Source organism: Squalius cephalus (genome assembly GCF_949319135.1).
Source record: "Squalius cephalus genome assembly, chromosome: 12".
In the NCBI taxonomy this organism is placed as follows: domain Eukaryota; kingdom Metazoa; phylum Chordata; class Actinopteri; order Cypriniformes; family Leuciscidae; genus Squalius; species Squalius cephalus.
This window is the reverse complement of record NC_137133.1, coordinates 23,267,031-23,287,391: the sequence shown is the minus strand read 5'-3', so window position 1 is coordinate 23,287,391 and position 20,361 is coordinate 23,267,031. Positions and strand designations below refer to the sequence as shown.

At 36.2% G+C, this 20,361-nt stretch overlaps 1 protein-coding gene across 3 annotated transcripts in view; it reads left to right on the top strand.

Moving 5' to 3' along the window:
- LOC307168113 (RAC-alpha serine/threonine-protein kinase) overlaps positions 1 to 20,361 on the top strand; it is a 258,725-nt gene that overhangs the window by 32,371 nt on the left and 205,993 nt on the right. For 2 of the 3 annotated variants that reach the window (XM_079887725.1, XM_079887724.1), the window contains 6 exons: positions 1,152 to 1,280; positions 11,949 to 12,060; positions 12,243 to 12,369; positions 12,568 to 12,699; positions 12,876 to 12,941; positions 20,225 to 20,293. In XM_079887725.1, the coding sequence (XP_079743851.1) occupies positions 1,152 to 1,280; positions 11,949 to 12,060; positions 12,243 to 12,369; positions 12,568 to 12,699; positions 12,876 to 12,941; positions 20,225 to 20,293 (635 nt within the window). The remainder of the gene's footprint in view (positions 1 to 1,151; positions 1,281 to 11,948; positions 12,061 to 12,242; positions 12,370 to 12,567; positions 12,700 to 12,875; positions 12,942 to 20,224; positions 20,294 to 20,361) is intronic. The other variant, XM_079887726.1, reaches the window with a different exon arrangement.

The following is a 20,361-nucleotide window of genomic DNA, read 5'->3' as shown; positions in this document are numbered from 1 at the left end:
CATCTACTGTCACCATCTCCTGTCACCATCCCTTCGCCATCTCCTGTCACCATCCCTTCGCCATCTCCTGTCACCATCCTTTCACCATCTACTGTCACCATCCCTTCACCATCTCCTGTCACCATCCCTTCGCCATCTCCTCGTCCTCCTCCTAAGCCTCCTCCTTCTCCTCTCCATGCTGCGAGGTCAAGCCTTCCAGGAGGGAGCGTTCTGTGACACGTATTCAGATGTGTTTGTTCTTAGTTTCGTTTTCATGGACTTTTAGTTTGTATTAATTACTCACCCTCATGTTGTTCCAACCCCGTAAAACCTTCGTTCATCTACGGAACACAGATTAAGATATGTTTTGTGAAATCCGAGAGGTTTCTGAACCAGCCTTAGGCAGCAACGTCATTGCAACTTTCAAGGCCCAGAAAGGTAGTAAATATATTTTTAAATAGTCCATGTGACTACAGTGGTTCAACCTTAATGATATAAAGTAACGAGAATACTTTTTGTGTGCAAAAGAATAAACTAAAATAATGACTTTATTCAGCAATCTCTTCACGTCATACTCCTACGCTGTTTACGTTGTAAACACAGTGCAGCGCTTCTGGGTTCTACGTCAGAACGCCTGCTCATTATTGGCCAGCTCCTGCGTCATCAGTACATGCATGCTTCGTGGTGCTCATGTTACCAGCGTTGGCCAATAATGAGCCGCTGTTCTGGTGTAGAATCCAGTGCGCTGCACTGTATTTACAACTAAATAAGAAATGTAGAGAATTTAGATGGAGTATAAAATGTGACACCACTGAACATGTAAACTTCCTAAAGTATTTCATGTAAACTGCACAGATATTTATCGTATACACGACCGTTCGAAAGATGCTAAAAAGTACATTACATATAAACATTTTTTATTATAATCATATTTCACAATATTGCTGTTTTTCCTGCATTTTCGATCAAATAAATGCAGCCCTGGTGAGCATAAGAGGCTTTTGAACAGTAATGTATTTTTTTTATCACATATATCACAGAGATTTTTCATTACTGTTTATGCCTCCATTTTATACATGGCTTCATAATTTCATATTATTGTTTATGTAGTATGTTTGAAGCTTTTTGTTAAAGATGTTCAACTGATCTAAATGTACTGTCTCTATTTTTAGGAGAATATATAAAGACATGGAGACCAAGATACTTTTTACTCAAGAGTGACGGAACTTTTATTGGGTACAAAGAGCGACCGCAAGATATTGACCAGCTGGAAACTCCACTCAATAACTTCTCTGTGGCACGTAGGTATCCATTTTGTTTTAACAGTTTACCGGGGAGAATTTACAAGTGAACACGAATCTCTCTCTCTTTCTCTCTCTCTCTCGTGTGTGGTGCATGCTGGGAAGCAAGAGTGTGGCGTGGAGTGTGAGAGCGGTGCGCTTGAATTCGTTTCAATTTTCTCGTTTTCTTTTTTTTATGGTGGGGTTTTCTTTTTTTCTGATTTATCACTTTTATATATTTTTTTATTTTTGAAAAAACAAACAAGAAAAAAAAAATCGTTAAAATCCGTTTGTTGATTTAGAAAACTATGGCGTCTCCCTCGGGTGAGGGAACGCCGGTTTTCTCAATCAAGAATGGATGTAAAGTTGCTTCGGATCAAGCGTTTACGGTTGAAGATGTTCTACTAGCAATGGGAGAAATTGTAGGACATGGAAAAATAGTCTCGGCCTCTAGAATGAACAAGGCCGTCGTGGTTTTTCTGAAAGAGGAAAATTTAGTGAACAGGCTTGTTGAAAACAGAATTGTTGCGTCTGACACTTTGGTGCAGATAACGCCGTTGCGCGCACCTGCTACTAACTAAAGTAACGATTTCAAACGTGCCTCCTTTCATTTCTAATGAAGAAATTATCATAGAGCTTAGTCGATTTGGTAAGTTTGCTAGTTCCATCAAAGTAGTTCCACTTGGATGCAAAAATGCTGCATTGAAACATGTGTTGTCTTTTCGAAGACATGTTTTCATGTTTTTAAATGCACCCTCTAAGACTTTGGAGATCTCTTTTCGCATACAACATGGAGATAGCTCGTACATGATATTCGCAACAGATAGTATGCGTTGTTTTGATTGCGGAGATTTGGGGCATAAGAGATTTACTTGCCCGCATAAAAAACAGATGGAGAATGAAGTGAAGGACGGAAATATTGGCAGGAAAGGCAGGAAACTCAAGATGAGGATATCGAGGCATCTGTTTCTACCTGTGGAATTACTCAACCCAGCGAAACAACCCAGGTTAATTCCTCAACTGAGCAAAGTGCTTCAGAACAGAGTTCAAAATCAGAGGTGAGTGCTTTTAAATTATCTAAACAAGATGGTGAAAACAAAGGAGGCCCAAATGTTCCGAAATGTGTAGTTGATTCTGTAAAGGACAGTGAACTGTACGGTGGCCCAGTAGTGCACAACGAAATTTAAAAAAGCAAACATAAGTTCACAACACAACGAAATGAATCCACAACACAACGGAAACAAGCCACAACACAACGGAAAATCTACAACACAACGAAATAAAGCCACAACACAACGGAAATAAGCCACAACACAACGGAAAATCTACAACACAACGGAAATTCTCCCGACCACTAGAGGGCTCTCGGAGCGCGATAAAGTTAGTTTTCCTTGCCATTGTTCTATAGAGTCAGCAGTCTTAATATATCAATACCACGATTAGTTTTAACAGTGTATATCGACATAAAATATTACTTCAAAATAACCTACATGAATTATAGTTGTGTATTTATACTCGAGAATGCTTGGACGCGCTACCACAGCGCATGATCCATAAGGGAACGTCTAGCAATTCCACCAAGTGGTTAAAATGTATAATTTATTATAATATAATTTGATAAATAAAAATAAAAACCATTTGGTGAAATAGGGAGGTATTGGCACAATTCCACCTGTAATAAGTCAGCCTGGTCACTATGAACCACAAACTTTGTGACATGAAAAAAAAAAACTTGATTTAGGCCTAATGTTTGTATAAAAAACAAATCTTGTACTGTGCATACAGGGAGCTATTGGCACAATTTCACCTGTTGTAAGTCAGTCAATAGGAACTACAACCTTTGAAACATGATAAAAGAAAAAAAAAACTTTTATAGAAATTTCCTTAAAAAAAAAAAAAAGATTGTTTACTGTAAATACATGAAGGGTGTTGGAAAAAAGTGACCTGTATTAAGTCAGTCTACTATCAAATACAATCAAGCTTTGGATTTTGAACATGTCTGTTTTTGAATGTTAAAAGTAATTTTAATTAATACAAATTATACGTTTTAACAACTTGGAGGAATTGGCAGACGTTCCCTCAGGGATCATGCGCTGTGGTTGCGCGTCAAAGCATTCTAGAGTATAAATATGCAGCTATAATGCACGTAGGTGATTTTGAATGAATAAATGTCGATATACAATGGTTAGCTACATACTGTTCAAACTAATCGGGGTGTTGATATATTTTTATAGACTGCTGACTCTCTAAAAAGTCGGGAGATTTTCCGTTGTGTTGCGGCTTTATTTCGTTGTGTTGTAGATTTTCCGTTGTGTTGTGGCTTATTTCCGTTGTGTTGCGGCTTTATTTCGTTGTGTTGTAGATTTTCCGTTGTGTTGTGGCTTATTTCCGTTGTGTTGCGGCTTTATTTCGTTGTGTTGTGGCTTGTATCCGTTGTGTTGTGGATTCATTTCGTTGTGTTGTGAACTTATGTTTGCGTGAACTTATGTTTGCTTTTTAAATTTCGTTGTGTTGTGCACTACTGGGCCACCGTAGAACTGAGTACTGGTATTGAGAATGAAAGTGGTGGTGGTTTGCAGTCTGCTTTGGTAGTAGATGAAGATAGCGATGAGGCTCAGATGGAAGGATGTGATAGCGGCTCGGAGGTGTCTGAAATTGATTACAGTCAGTCGATGAATGACGTTTATTCTGTGGAAGAATTAAACGTATTTCTGGATCAAACTAAAGGAAAAAAAAATGATGTTTTAAAGGTCCCGTTCTTCGTGATCCCATGTTTCAAACTTTAGTTAGTGTGTAATGTTGTTGTTAGAGTATAATATCTGTAAAATGATAAAGCTCAAAGTTCAATGCCAAGCGAGATATTTTATTTAACAGAAGTCGACTACATCGAACGTTCAGTTTGGACTACATCCCTCTACTTCCTTCTTTAATGACGTCACTAAAACTGTTTTTTCACTAACCTCCGCCCACAGGAATACATGCGTATTGATGGCGAAATGTCAACAGGGGCCCGTTCTTCGTACGTTGCTTAAAACATCCGAGATCAAATTACACATCCAAGATGATATCATCGTGCTAATCATGATCTGGCTAATTAGGTTCTTCGAACACACCTGCCGGATATGATTAGTATAGCTGGATTTAGTTATCTGAGATAATTGCGCGCTCATGCGCTGGTATAAAAGGGGATATGTATCGATAGTAGAAACATTGATCAGCAACGCTGCTATTGGCTGCTCAGCGTGGCAAGAACTAATAGTCGAAGTTTATTCAGAATTTTAATGTTTAATCAAAACGCCAGGGAACACCTCGAAGTCTGCAAAAGCCAGGAGAGAGGGCTGACAAAAAGTAGCTGACAATTTAAATCCGTTAGAGGTGGCCATGTTAGATGTTTTTATCACTTATTAGCCTATATATTTGTATTTTAATAATTGCATAATTACTTTGTTCATTGTAATGTCAGAGTCACCACACTAGAACATGGGAACAAATAAAAGTGAAGTACAAAAATATTCTACATAATGGTAATTTTTTGTTATATTATAGTCTCTTTTATAAAAGGCACTGCTAAATAAATGGTTGTCTGTTTATAAAAGCAACCAAGAAAAAGGCTGAGAAAAAAAAAAGAAAAGATCTTAGTAGCCTACACTGTAAAATAATTTCTGCTGCATTAAATTAAGGCAGTATATAGTCATTTCAACTGTTAAATCTTGAGTAATGATGAATTGCTTTGACTTGTGAAAGTGAAAACTGATAAACTTATGTTAATGTAAAAATATTTTGCCATGAGTTATTGATCACATTTTTTTCATAGTGTAGCTCATTTTAATGACATTGTGTTTTCCTCTTTTGTGCACTTTTACATAATACACCAACACTTGTATTTGTTCCCAAGAAAGTGGTGGCTGAAATATGTGCAGTAAGTGGACATTTTCTAACTTTCCAAAGGAAAGAAAGTATAAGACTTTGGAATGTCCATTTGTTTCCATTGCACTGGACAGTGAATAAACCCTCTCAGATAACTGTCATATGGAGGAACCTGCAAGTGCATAAATAACTTTACTTAATTTATACTTGTATGCTTTATGGCTGCAATATAAGTTGCAGGATTCCACATCTACAGAAAGGCCTACAGAAGAGTCTGCACAGACAGAGGAGACATAGGCCTACAGGTGGGCAGTGTATAGCCAACTTTTCCTTTTTATTTGTTGCATGAGGCATGTGTCTAATATCTCTTGTTGCAGGCACTTGACCACTGGCTTTTCTTTACAAAGAACAATTGAAATAAAACTCAAGGAACTAAGCATATTTGTCTTTTATTGAACATTTAATGAAAAGTGTTTATTTAGGCCCTGTCGGGTGTCCAACCCTCAGACTTTTCAGACACTGAAATCTTCCCTTTAGTTAGCCAAAGTTCATTTCATTGTGTGCCCTTGTCCTGGCTAGAGCTGCATTGTAACTGGTTTGGGTCAGGGAACGGGTCATAAAACACCTGTCTGCAGGCAGGAACATGTCATAATCACCTATGAAAAAATACAGTTCTGTTAGGATCAGCATAAGTAATACAGTGAGCTTGATATTTAATTGTGGAACTTTCCTTACCACTTTCAAATAATGTGCATAAATGTGAATCTCTGAAAATTCTTAAGTCATGCACAGATCCTGGCCATTTTACTTTCACATTTGTGATTGGAAGATTTTAGTCAACTGCCTTTTTTTAATTTGATATAATATTACTAATCTGGAATATTAAGAATCACAATAGTAACTGGGCTGCACATTTACATTGTGAACCCCCTTTCTGTTCACATAATCCCCTTCATTGAGGCCTTGATGGCAGTCTATGGTCTAGCCTATAGTCTGGTACCAATCACGTTAGTGAAGCCTGAGTGACATATAGCCTACTGTAATCGGCATGGTCATGATTGCATGATCTTCATAAAAAATTATGATAGACTAAAAAAAACTGCTTTAAAAAAACTGCTTTACAACATTGGGTCTTAAGTGGCTTGGAAATGCCAAAAAAAAAAAAAAAAAAACTAAACCTGTTTTTTTAAACCTAAAAGCGCCATGTAATGACACGAATGACACGACAGACAGTAGCCTACTTGCCATCAAGTTCATCAAGTTCAATAGTGTAAAGGAAAGAGCCACTCGCAAATCATCTTAGGGCAATGCGAACAGTTTGTGCTGTAGTTAAAGCCCGATTCTGACAAGTCGAAAATAAATGTGCGTTTCCAACAAATTAATAATGTAAACGACAATCTCACGAGAAAAAATATTTATCTCAGAAAGTGCACTATCGCGCTGCGCTGGACTTCCCGTATCAGCTCCGCTTGAAGCCGCAGTCTAATAATCCTGTTAACATGAAATAAGCCTGCTCACGAGCAGGTTTAAGTTTGCCCTCCTGTTGCTATGACAGCAAGTCCAGGATGAGCGTCGAAGAACCAAACAATCCAAGATCATGCCAAATCGCCAACAATCAAATCCAGCTAACTGAGTTAGCGACGTACAAAGAACGGGCCCCAGGCGTGGTTGATGTTTATCTATAATCGGAGACCGCAAAAGTTTAATTCGAAGTTGTTAGTTTGCTCTGTCCATTTCACCACGGACTGTTTTTCTAACCTGGGACAATATCAAGCAGGCTTCTCTCAGCGTTTCATACTGACGAAGGGGGCAATTTCAACTATATTCCAGCAAGCGGTAAGTAGTGATTTACTATGGAAGTAGCGATCAACTTCACATCGTTTCTCTTAGTAGGATGAAAATAATCTTACTTAAACTGTGATTAATATACAGAAAGCGATCAAAGAACAATCCCTTTCCAATCGCCCAAGCTGTCAATCACACAGCGCGAGTTTATCTGGACACTTGCCAAAACTCGTTATGAAATCAATGACGCTGTTACACTGCACAACGAAGCTCTTACATTGGTGAAATCATTAGTGAGAGTGCAGAAACTGCGTTGCAATGATAAGATCTTTTTTCACGCGATCAACAGGCTGTTATCTGCTCAATGCTCATCACTGCAACCTTTTATGTGATAGGAATAGATCTAAATACTTAAACTTCTCACGATTCGTTAATCCCGATAGCTGTAATAGTAAAAACGTATGATAGCTGTAATAGTAAAAGTTTTCCAGATAGTTCCACATGTAATGCCAGATATTTCATATGCAAGCATGTCAGCCAATCACAGCAGTGGGCGTTTACACTGAAGTCTCTCAGCAGACACGCCCCTTCAAACAGAGCGTTCAAATCAGGGGATGAAATCAGGCTAGGAAATATGCCTTTTATTTCTAAATTATAACAACTTTTGATCTAAAAAACATACTAACATTATAAGGGCACCCCAGGAAACATTCTACAATAATAAAATAATCCATGCAATGGGACCTTTAAAATACTTTGCTGATGGTAACAAATTTGTTAAATCCGTAATGATTGCTCAGAAGACTGTTGGAACAAAAAAGATTTAGGCTGAAAAAATTTATGACGGCTGCACGTAAAGCTCAAAATGATCAGGCAAAAATGTCAAAACGGAAAAAATAAAAAGGTGTGGGATCTATTTTTACTTTTTCGTTTTTCTGCTTTTTCTTTTTCTGTTTCCTTTTTCTCTCCCCTATAATGCAGATTCTTAGAGTGGGATCTTTAAATGTTAATGGGTTGAGGGATGGTGGAAAAAGAGCTTTACTAGCTGAATTTCTTAGGCTTAAAGATAATAATGTAATATTTTTACAAGAAACGCATAGTGACTCCAATAATGAATCTGAGTTGAAGTTGTGGTGGGAAGGGAAACATTGTTTAAGCCATGGCACAAATATCAGTGCTGGAGTAGCTATCCTATTTTCAGCTAATCTTGATGTTAATATTTTATCAAAAATAGAATTGGAGAAAGGACGTCTTTTGAAATTCATAATCAAGTATTTGTTTTCATAAATATTTATGCTCCAAATAGAGGCACAGAAATAACTTTGTTATTCAAAAAGTTGGGAGATATTTTAAAAAGTTTTACCTTGGATGAATTTATAGTTGTCGGTGGTGATTGGAACTGTACTCTTAACTTTCTTTTAGACAAAAATAATGAGGAACCAGATTCTGTATCAGCTTCTTTCTTGAAAAGTATTATTGTTCAACATGATTTTATAGATGTGTGGAGAGAAAAGAATAATGTTGTAAAACAATATACATGGACAAGAGTTTCACAAGGAAGGATTAGTGCAGCTAGACTTGACCGGCTCTATATCAAACATAAATAAAATAATAGATTAATGGAGTGTAACATTTTTCCATGTTGTGTATCAGATCATCATTTTATTACAGTAAATATTGCCTTGACAAATCAAAAATGTAAAAGTCCTTACTGGAAGTTTAATGTAGTGTTGTTAAAAGAAAAAGATTTTTGTGAAAAATTTGAATTGTTTTGGAGTGAGTGGGTTTCCCAAAAGGATGATTTTGAAAGTTTGATACAGTGGTGGGAAATAGGAAAGACCCAAATAAAAGTTTTTTGTCAGCAATTTACTTTCTTGTCTACTAGAAAAATTAAACAACAAATATCTGAAATAGAGCAAGAGATCTTTCAGATTACATCTGGAACGATTCAATATTCAGATTCATCATTAGATGGAAAATTATCTGAAAAAAAGCAAGATCTTGAAACTTTATTGCAAGTACGGGCTAAAGGTGCCCTAATAAGGTCGCAGTTTATGTCTATACATGACATGGATGCTCCCACTGCGTATTTTTTTTAATTTAGAAAAGGTCTTAAAGAAACAAAATGAAATGCAATGTTTAACAACACCAGATGGACTAAAGACTTTTGATTCAAGAAAAATGTGAAAGATTGCAGTGGATTTCTATTCAGAACTTTATAAAAAGGAGGACACTGATACTGGATGCATTTCACAATTATTACAACAGCTTCCTACCATCACTAAAGAGCAGAGTCGGACTCTGGACAGTGCTGTTTCGTTTAAGGAGTTAACTGATGCAGTAATACAAATTAATGCTGGCCGTGCACCTGGAATTGATGGACTGCCAGTGGACTTTTATAAGGCTTTTTGGAAGATCATTGGAAGAGACATTTATGAGGTGGTTCAAGAATGTTTTAAAGATAAACTACTTCCCAAACGTTGTCAACGGGCAGTGTTGGCCCTGATACCCAAGAAAGGAGACTTGAGTTTCCTAAAAAATTGGAGGCCTGTATCGATTCTAACATCTGACTATAAGCTAATAGCTAAGTTATTGGCCAATAGAATGAAATCTGTTTTGGGGGATGTAATACATCAAGACCAGTCCTATTGTATCCCAGAAAGGACAATACATGATAAAATTTTTCTGATCAGAGATATTTTGGACTACTCTAAACTTTATGAAGTGGATGTAGGTTTTTTGTTCCTGGATCAGGAAAAAGCCTTTGATAGAGTGGACCATGGTTTTCTGTTTGAAACATTGCATGCGTTTGGGTTTGGAAATGTTTTTATATCTTGGATCAAACTCTTGTATATGAATGTATCTTCTATTTTAAAGATTGGTGGTGGTTTAAGCCAACCAATAAGAATACAGAAGGGTATCAGGCAGGGGTGTCCACTGTCAGGTCAGCTTTATGCTTTAGCAGTGGAACCACTTTTATGTCTACTAAGAAAAACATCTGTCTGGTTTAAGGATTGGTGATGATCTTCATTCTGTTAAATTGACGGCGTATGCGGATGACATTACTGTAATTGTGAAAGAACAAAAAGATATTGATATTATTAATTACAGTATTGGGTTGTATGAGAGAGCATCATCCGCAAAACTCAATTGGGGTAAAACAGAAGCATTTTGGTGTAATGAGAAAACAAAAATGCCTTTACCAGTTATCCCTGAAAATGTTAAATGGGAAAAAATTGGTTTTAAGTTTTTAGGAATTTTTATGGGTTCTGAAAACTACCAAAGAAAAAACTGGGATGGTGTGAAGGACAAAGTTTGTGCCAGATTGTCAAAATGGAACTGGATTTTGGCTCAACTGTCCTATAAGGGAAGAGTGTTGGTTATAAATAATCTTGCCGCCTCTATCCTATGGCATCGATTAATTGTATTAAATCCACCAGAAGATTTTATTGGAGGAGTCCAAAAATTGTTTGTAAATTTGTTCTGGTCTGGACAACATTGGCTACGAGAGTCAGTTTTGTATCTGCAGGTCTTATGGATATTAAGTCTAAAGTGGCTGCTTTTAGACTGCAAACTGCTCAGAGACTACTTTATCATCAGTCTCAGAACTGGATAAGAGTGGCTTGTGCCTTATTGAATTGAGTGGGACGGTTGAATTTGGACAGACATCTCTTTTTAATGAATTTAAAGGAGATGGATCTTAGTGGGCTCCCATCTTTTTATGCCTCAGTACTCAATGCATGGCAGATTTTTATTGTTAAAAGGGAGATTTCTGAAACACAGAGTCTTTGGGGTCTTGAAGAACCCTTAATTTTTAATTCTCACCTACCCAGTGCGATATTGGAATCACAGACTGTACGCACAAGCTTGGTGAGAGCAGGAGTTCATAAGATCTGCCATCTTAGGTCAAATGACCAGTGGATTATTGCAGAAAAACTGGCCATAAAGACTGGTATCCATTCTGTTCGAACTGTGCAAAAACTGCTAGCTGAAATTCAAGTCTCTTTTCCTGTTTTGCCACTAAAAGTTGAAAAATTGGAGAATGTTTTCCCCGAGATCAGTGTGGCTGTGGATGTAGGAGACTGGCAGGAGTTTGAAGGAAGTCTGCTCTCTTTTAGGATGCCTGAACTTGGTCTTTTTAACATTACTTCTAAGAAAGCTCTTTATTGTGTTTGTGTAAAATATCTCAATTTAAGAGCGTTAAAAGAACTTCCAGAAACTAAGTGGACTGAATTTGTTGAGTCTGGTACTTCCCCAAAAGGTAGTTGGAGGTCCTTATATAAGAAACCAATTGAAAAGCGGAATCGAGATTTGCAATGGCGAATTTCACATTGGATAATAGCAACAAATCGATATAAGGCACATTTGAATCCTTTGCAGGAGGAAGAGTGTTGTTTTTGTGGAATTTCAGAAAGTGTTTTTCATATTTTTGTTGGTTGTTCAAGGCTAAAAGACATGTTTGGTGTATTGGGAGAATTGAGTCATAGACTTTTTGTTTTTGGACCAAAATATAGTGCCTCAAACAGGACACAAACAGTTTTGATCAATTTCTTGTTTGGTAAGGCTAAAATGGCAATTTGGCTGACAAGGAAGAATAAAACACCTCTTAGTGGAGGAATTGATCCTTTACATATGTTTAAGGCTTTGGTAAAAAGTAGGTTAATTTTGGAGTACAAGTTTTATGAATTTGTAAATGATACTGACTCTTTCTTTTCTTTTTGGGGTACTAAAGGTATTTTATGTCAACCAAGTGAAGAGAGAGGTTATGATATAATGTTATGAATTGAAATTAATTTTAATGTGAGCTAATAATCTATTTATGTATATGTAGGTAGAATTTTTTTAATGCTTCTTGTGAAATATAATATTTATTGTTTTTTATAAGTGTCTGTAAATAAAAGAAGCTTAAAAGTAAAAAAAAAAGTCTCTCTCTCTCTCTCTCTCTCTCATATCTGGTCCCTTTTGCATCCTTCCCTAACCCCACTTATGAACCCCAACATGACCAAAATGCACATACTCTTTCTCTCTCTTTCTCAGAATGTCAGCTGATGAAGACGGAGCGACCAAAGACAAACACTTTTATTATTCGGTGCCTGCAGTGGACTACTGTTATTGAACGCACTTTTCATGTTGAGACTCCAGAAGAAAGGTTGGTTTGTCATATTCATGAGCAAACAGTATGCAGTATAGTTCATTTACCATATAAACTGTTTTGCTTAAATTCATGATAGCACTCCTCAAGTTCCCTAAAGTAATTTTTTTAATCTCTCATTGCACAAAAGAAAGCAGTAAAAGAAAAGTTACCCTGTGTGATTTTCTTGTTTTCTGCAGGGAGGAGTGGACGAAGGCCATCCAGGCTGTGGCAGATAGTCTACAGAAGCAGGAGGAAGAGAGAATGGACTCTTCACCTGATCCCATGGACATGGAGATGTACCTGTCCAAACCTCGCCTCAAAGTGGTAGGATAACAGCTGAAATGTTAGGCCTAAACCCCTAAACTATAAGATAATGAAAAAGGAATAAAATAAAATATTGAAAAAAAAAATCTGTGTAAAATAAATGTTTCTTTTTTTAATCTAAGATTTGATTTTTAAAATTATTCATTGGATATTCATTTAAAACTGTATTTCTCAAAGACTTTTCTTTATGTTGTGCAGACAATGCATGACTTTGAATACCTTAAACTCTTGGGGAAAGGCACTTTTGGGAAGGTCATACTGGTGAAGGAGAAAGCCACAGGCAAATACTACGCTATGAAAATTCTCAAGAAGGATGTGATAGTAGCAAAAGTATGTCCTTCACTTGTATTTTTACTTTTTCTTTCAGTAAATTTAAACATTGCATTGTGTGTTCACCTGTACATTTTTTTTTTGTTTCCTTTTGACAAGTTCTAATTATACATAAATTGTAATTACTGTATATAAGAAGTTCTAACAAGTTATTTTCTTTACTTATTTATTTGTAGGATGAGGTTGCACACACACTTACTGAAAACCGGGTCCTCCAGAACTCCAAACACCCTTTCTTAACGGTAAGCTGATATTATCAAAGTAAAAACATTTTAGAATTAGTGGTTTATACACTAGTAAATGTAATTTACGGTACATTCCGTTACCGTACAATCAATAAAAGATCTATTGACAGGACATTTTGGCATTAGGGTATTTGTTTGTTTGTTTTTTTACCTCAGAACGTAATTTTTTAACTCTTAAAAATTTGTGGTTGCAATACCACAGTTATAAAAGAAATAAACTGAGCCAGAGCTCCAGGTTTTAAAATCAGAAAACGCTCAAATCTTTTGGCTATACTTTTAAAACTGAGACTGCCTTGCATCCGAACGCAAGATACCATGACAGCATTTGAGTTTGTCTTCATTTATGATGGAGGAAAAAAGAGCCACAGTTTCTTCTCCAATTGCAGCAACTTCCAGTTGCTTTATCGCAAATGTTTTATGCAATATTCAAATTTTAAGCAACTTTAAATGGAAACTTAGCTACTGAAAATGAATATAATATTGCTTTGAACATTCCTTCAAGGCCTGCAGATTATAAAAACAGAAACAATTATAGACCTTTAAAATAATACACTATATCTACTCAATGAAATTGTGGCAACAGATTACAAGCAATATTATTAATTAAATTCAACAAATAAGAATTGAGTTAGAATTAATTAAATTAATTCCAAAAGTCAACCATTTAAAATGAATAATTGCAAATTTCACACAAAACATTAAGAAAAATTTAAACAAAAGACGTCAAAGATGAATTGAGAACTCTTTATTTTTTATTGCCGACATTGAAGACACCAGATGATAATGAGCAGAATCAATGAAGGAAAGAGAAACACAAGAACTACAATTGACTGAAATTAAATCAACTGAAAAGACATTAAGGGCCCTATTTTAACGGTCTGAAACGCAACTATCAAACGCGAAACGCAAGTAACTTTGTGTGCGGATCTTGGGCGCTGTTGCTATTGGCGGGATAAATGACTCTTGCACCCGATGCAAATCTAAAATGGGCCTACATCTCTCTTATTACAAACCAGACTAACTTTATTTCTGCCAATCATCTAAAGAAGTTCTTATTGAGAATTAACAGAGGTTTAGATGAGATTTAGAAAGATTTAGTTGGGCAGTTTGCCTCTTCACTTTATATTTGAGTTTCTGGTCTTTGGAATAGTGTTTACCAAAACACATAATTTGTTACAAAGGACACCATGAAATAAGATGATCAGGTGATATAGTTTTCAGCATCATAAAGTAGAATAATTCACTAATCTTATCACTGACCATAAGTAACAAATTGATATTGATAGATTTCCACCAATATTATTTTGTTGGCACAAATCAGACATTCTGAAACAATTTTTTTTTTTGACACAGACATACAGAATCAGCATATGAATCTCAACAATTCTTCATGACGCAATTAATTCTGGCATCATGAGTTTTATATTATAATGGATCCCAGGATGCATTGCGGCATGAAGCATGTCACCACTGTTGAGAATCATATGCTGATTCTGTATGTCAGTAGCTATGTTTCCATCCACACGTTTTTATCCGAATTAATTGATATCGAATGAAAAATGCCTAATGGAAACAGTAAAATTCGATTGAATTTCATGAATATCGACTCAAATGAAATACGTTTGGTCTCATCGGATTTTATCTTGATCGATATACGGCTTATCAGAATCAGAATCAGAATGCGGTAAACGCTGATGGAAACGTTATTTGCCGAATAAATAATAAATTGCGATTAAGATTTAGGTAATTTTATGGTTGCAACCCGCCACAAAACATAGAAGAAGAAGAAGTTTTAGTTCATTTCCGCCCAGGCCACCCTTAAAAATATTCTTGTTTGCCGTAACCCAACCGGCCCTGTCAATTTGGACCGACCCAATTAATTCTTTTTTTTCCCCTTTTAGTCCGACCGACTTGCCGGTTGTAAACTTGCGTTAAGACCGACCGAATTGTTTTTTTGTTTTTTTTACTCTTAAAACAACTAAAACAAATGCAATAAAATGATATTAATTATCTTCGACATTAAATTTCTCTGTAGGCTACTGTAGGCTAATAGGCCTATGTGTTGTAGCCCAGTCATTAAAAAACGATTTAGTTTCATATTCGTGTAAATAAATTAATATATTTTTTTTAAATTTCATGTTGATTATATGAAAAGTGAAAAGCATGAATAAGATAAGATGATCCCGAAAATATCGGGAGACAAAATGGAGTGGGCAGACATGATTTTGACCACTTCATTAAGTTTGTTTTTGTAGAAAGTCTGTCTTTAAAGTGAATTTCGTTTTGTATTAATTGTATCTTAATTTTAATCAATGTTTCATCAACCAATTTCCTGGATTTAATAAATAAGAGGCTAAATATAGCAGGCAATAATATAATCAGGACACGGAGTCGCCAGCGCGTGAACTGGAGCTGGCCTCTTAAATGAACCGAAACACAGTGTATAAGCTAGGCCTACTTGCCTCACAGACCTGAGACATATAGCCATATAGAAAGCATGAAATGTACACTTTTAAACAAAACCATTCAAAACGAAAGAAAACAGACTCTCTGCTTACGTAATGAAATGTGCATTTCTCTCTTGCGCGTTCACTAGGCTACTGCGAAGATCGCGAGTCAGCATCGTCAACTTAATCTTTGACACAGAAAACACTTGTTTATTAATAAACAATTGAAATGTCTCCTTGATATATTTGACATACTAATAATCATTACTTTTCCCAGTTCTGACAGCTTTTAGGCGCGTTATTGGCAGCGCACCCTTACATGTTAGGCTACATGAACACGTCACCACCGCTATAATATTATTCTTATATAGATACTTTTGGATTTTAATTTACCAGAAAAATATAACGGCTATTTTAGATAGCAAAAAACTAAGAAATACCATAATTTATCAGGAACTCGCGAAGGAAATGGCCAACAAAGGTTACGACAAGCCGTGGGACGTCCTCCGGAGTAAATGGAAGGCGCTGTAAGAAATTGTAGTCTGCCTCGACTCAGATTCCACTCCTAAATATATTTTAGAATAAGCTCATCCCCAAAATGGCTTAATTATCATAGAGATTAAGGCAGTCAAGTTCTATTGTTTCTTGACCATTTGGGTTGATTACATCCTGAGCAAATGGTAGTCAATTGTAGAATGGGACTGGGTGTGGGACACAGAGAACTTTCTCAGACAATGGGGTGTCTCAACTTCATTAACATACAGACCACAGCTGTTGCAACAAGATCAACTTAATTTACATTAAGAACAGGATAAAAGGTTTAAGATTTGGATGTTCTGGGTTCATTCTGACGCCGGTGAACCCAAGGTGCTTTGTGTACCTTGCCACTGCTATGCTGTAATAAACTTCATTTTTGAGATCTTCGACGTCCACATCATTTTTTCTTACATTGGCGAGCCAGGCCCAGGAATCGACGGATTTCCAACAAAAAAGGGAAAAGGTAAGAAAAAGCTGTTTTCTTTCATTTATGCTGTTTTTGTCAAGGAATTCCTCGTTTAAAAAAATCTAGAAAAGAAAATTTAAGGACAGAAGAGATCGAATTTGGTTTATTCAGTATTAGCAGGAGGAGTTTTAAGCCTATTCCGTACAATTTTGTTTAAGATTCTAACGTAACTGAATAAGCCCGACGCAGTGTGGTGACAGACTTGTATTGGAATTGTTGTTTCTAAAGTAATTGAAACAAAGTGCTTAAGTGTAAAGTTTCTAAAGTAACTGAAACTTGGTGTGGTCTCTTATAATTCTGTTAAGATTCTAAAGTAATTGAATAAACCCGAAGTAGTGTGGTTGCAGAGTTATGTTAGATTGGTTGTTTCTAAAGTAACTGAAACGTGGTGTTGGTCTCTTATAATTCTGTTAAGATTCTAAAGTAATTGAATAAACCCGAAGTAGTGTGGTGGCAGAGTTATTTCAGATTGGTTGTTTCTAAAGTAACTGAAACAAATGTGTGTTTCTAATGTACTTGAAACCGATTGTGAAGTTGTAATAATTCTGAGGAAATTCTAAAGTAATTGAATAGACCCGACGCAGTGTGGTCACAGAATTATTTCACAACTATTGTGTGTTATAGCATAGGCTAGACTAGTGAGTCTGATGTGCCGTGACTTTGTGAAGTTTAAAACAAAGAACCCGAAGCAGTGTGGTTTTGCCCGACGTACTGTGGCATTGTTTTAAAATTCATAAATATTGTTTGAAGCCGAAGTACTGATAAGCAAGCTGTTTTAAGAAAATAACATAAAAACCCGACGTAGTGAGGTTGTGTCCGACGTACTGTGACAGTGTTAATTTTTTTATATATATTGTTTATGCCCGAAGTACTGATAAGCAAGCTGTTTTAAGAAAATAACATAAAAACCCGACGTAGTGAGGTTGTGTCCGACGTACTTTGACAGTGTTAATTGTTTTGATACATATTGTTTATGGCCGAAGTACTGTGAATTATCAAGCTGTTTTAAGGAAAATAAATAAATAAATAAAAATAAAAACACAAGAACCCGACGTAGTGAGGTTGTGTCCGACGTACTGTGACAGTGTTATTTTTATTTTTATTTTTTTTTCCCCTAAACGATTTTGTGTAAAATTTAAGGTCCTAAGGACTGGGACTTTGATTAAGTTTAGAAGGTTCGCTCAGTGTTCTGGTTGTGTTCATTTGCATACAATCTGTGAATAAATTGAATAATGAATATCTTAAAGCATCTAGATATCGCATAGTCATTTAAATCAGATGTTGTGAATACACAAGTTACTGTAAAGCCAGATAAAACTTTAAAATGGAAGAAATGATTGTTAAATACATCGCTAAACACGGTTCTCAGGGATTGTTTGATGGAATAGAAAATGTTAGAAAACCATATCAGAACAGTGATTGGGAGGTCTATTGGAAAAAAGAAGACCACAAATTAGAAATAGTTTTATGATAGTAACACATTGTAGAAAAAGGTTTACTATCAAAAGGGGGGTGATTCTTATGATTTATGAAACATGTTTTATTAACATTGATATGTAGTTGTAATTTATAATAAATGTTTTAATGACATTATGTTTAGAAATGTTTTTTAAAAAACATTACCGATGTTTGATGTTTTGAAATGAAACTTCTGTGACTTTGATGTTTGAATGTGAAAAGATGCTTGTGGGGGAAAGGGGGGCAACCTCTTCTTTTGATTATAGTTTCAGATATAAGCATCGAGATGTTTGTCTGAAATGTGTAACCTCCTGGAGAAAGATGATCTGGTCGTTTGAAGGACGAGAAGGACGTGGAGCCAGGGGATTTTCTCAAGAAAAAGAAAAGAATAGAGACATCCAGACCTGCAAGATCCAGAACTCCAGGCCTAAAAGACCTAGAAACCTGAGACCCACCATAGGATGGAAGGAACTGATGAAGAGACACAGACTTGAACAACACCAGTGACTGCTTCTTCTAGAAGAATGGTCCAAGTGAAAAAAATATAAAAAAATGGACAATGAAAAGTGAAACAAGAGGAGATTTCAGAAACAAACCATTTCAGAGACTACGGACAGCAGTTTCTCCACATAGAGGGAAAACAAGTGGATAAAGGATGTCCACACTGAGAAAATGGACACAAAATGACACACACACATACACACACACACTATATTGTCTATTGATTGTTGATTATTTGAGTTATCAAAACTAAACAATATGCTAACATCACTGATGTGAACATCTCTGCACATCTGACATTGTGAGAGCCCAATAAGGCCTTGAAGAAAGACAAGCTTTTTGCAAAACAAATGCATGATGGAGATATTGCCTATTCTGGTTTAATTTGGAATGTAACCTTTAAAACGGCTGTATGTGTATGTATCTTTCTTATTATTTGCCAATGCATTATGTTATGTGTTCTATGTTTAAATGTCGAGTTGCAGATAATTTAAGGATCGCTTTGAGACACTCCTACTGGCTGTGATGGTTCTTGAATGTCTTCTCACCCACACCCAAGAAAATGTTTGTACATCATATTGCCAAATTTTAGAAGAGTCTCTTTGATAATTCTGCCCAATTGGATGGAGCTGTAACCAGTGTGCATGAGGTGTCGACCCAAAGACGGGTAAGATTCTCCGGTGGCCAGAGGGGGACAACCTAAGGCAGGGCTTCACCGCCACTGGGCACCTGCCCACTAGGGAAGGGAGGTGTAATCTGTGAGAAGGGAGTGGATGTGATGCTTCTTTTGGGCCAAGAGCATCAGAGAGGGGACTGTAAGAAATTGTAGTCTGCCTCGACCCAGATTCCACTCCTAAATATATTTTAGAATAAGCTCATCCCCAAAATGGCTTAATTATCATAGAGATTAAGGCAGTCAAGTTCTATTGTTTCTTGACCATTTGGGTTGATTACATCCTGAGCAAATGGTAGTCAATTGTAGAATGGGACTGGGTGTGGGACACAGAGAACTTTCTCAGACAATGGGGTGTCTCAACTTCATTAACATACAGACCACAGCTGTTGCAACAAGATCAACTTAATTTACATTAAGAACAGGATAAAAGGTTTAAGATTTGGATGTTCTGGGTTCATTCTGACGCCGGTGAACCCAAGGTGCTTTGTGTACCTTGCCACTGCTATGCTGTAATAAACTTCATTTTTGAGATCTTCGACGTCCACATCATTTTTTCTTACAGCGCTCAAACAGCGATACATAGCTTGATATGTCGCTATCAGCTGGCACATAAGCACTATTACAACTTGTGCAATATTGATCATTTGTTGGTAGATGGCGCGATCCATTTTGTCCAGCAAAACTTTGTTCGCAAATGTTTGCTTGAATGTTGTGCGATTCAGTGCAAAAATGAATGGAAACACCTAAAATGTCTCAAATCAATTCGATATACAAATTTGATCGCAAAACAGCATGTGACGTCACTACGCACAGGTTTTTATTCGCTTTAAAGCCGTTGGATGGAAACACACTTTCACCAGCTTTATTCGCACGAGTTTTTAAACCGAACTTCAGATAATTCGATTGACGACAAGTGGATGGAAACTTAGCTAGTGTATTTAAAAAAAAAAAACCTACAGTATAGTGTATTTAAAAATAAAAAATTCTAAATGTCTGATCTGTGCCAACAAAATATTTGTACTACTATTAAAAACTATTATTATCAAATAACTACTTTTGATCATTTATGAGATCAACCATTTTTCTTTAAGAAGATTAAACCTTTGTCATCTGACCATCTTTGTTTATGGCTTCCTTTGCAACAAATTATGTGCTTTAGCAAAATTATGCTCCTAATGTCACCTCTGTGTTGCAGGGTCTGAAGTATTCTTTCCAGACTCATGACCGATTATGTTTTGTTATGGAGTATGCTAATGGAGGAGAGGTGAGCTCTTGTAAAGGTGAAGTTTAGCAATGACTGTTCATTAAAATTAACCAAATAAATATTTTCTT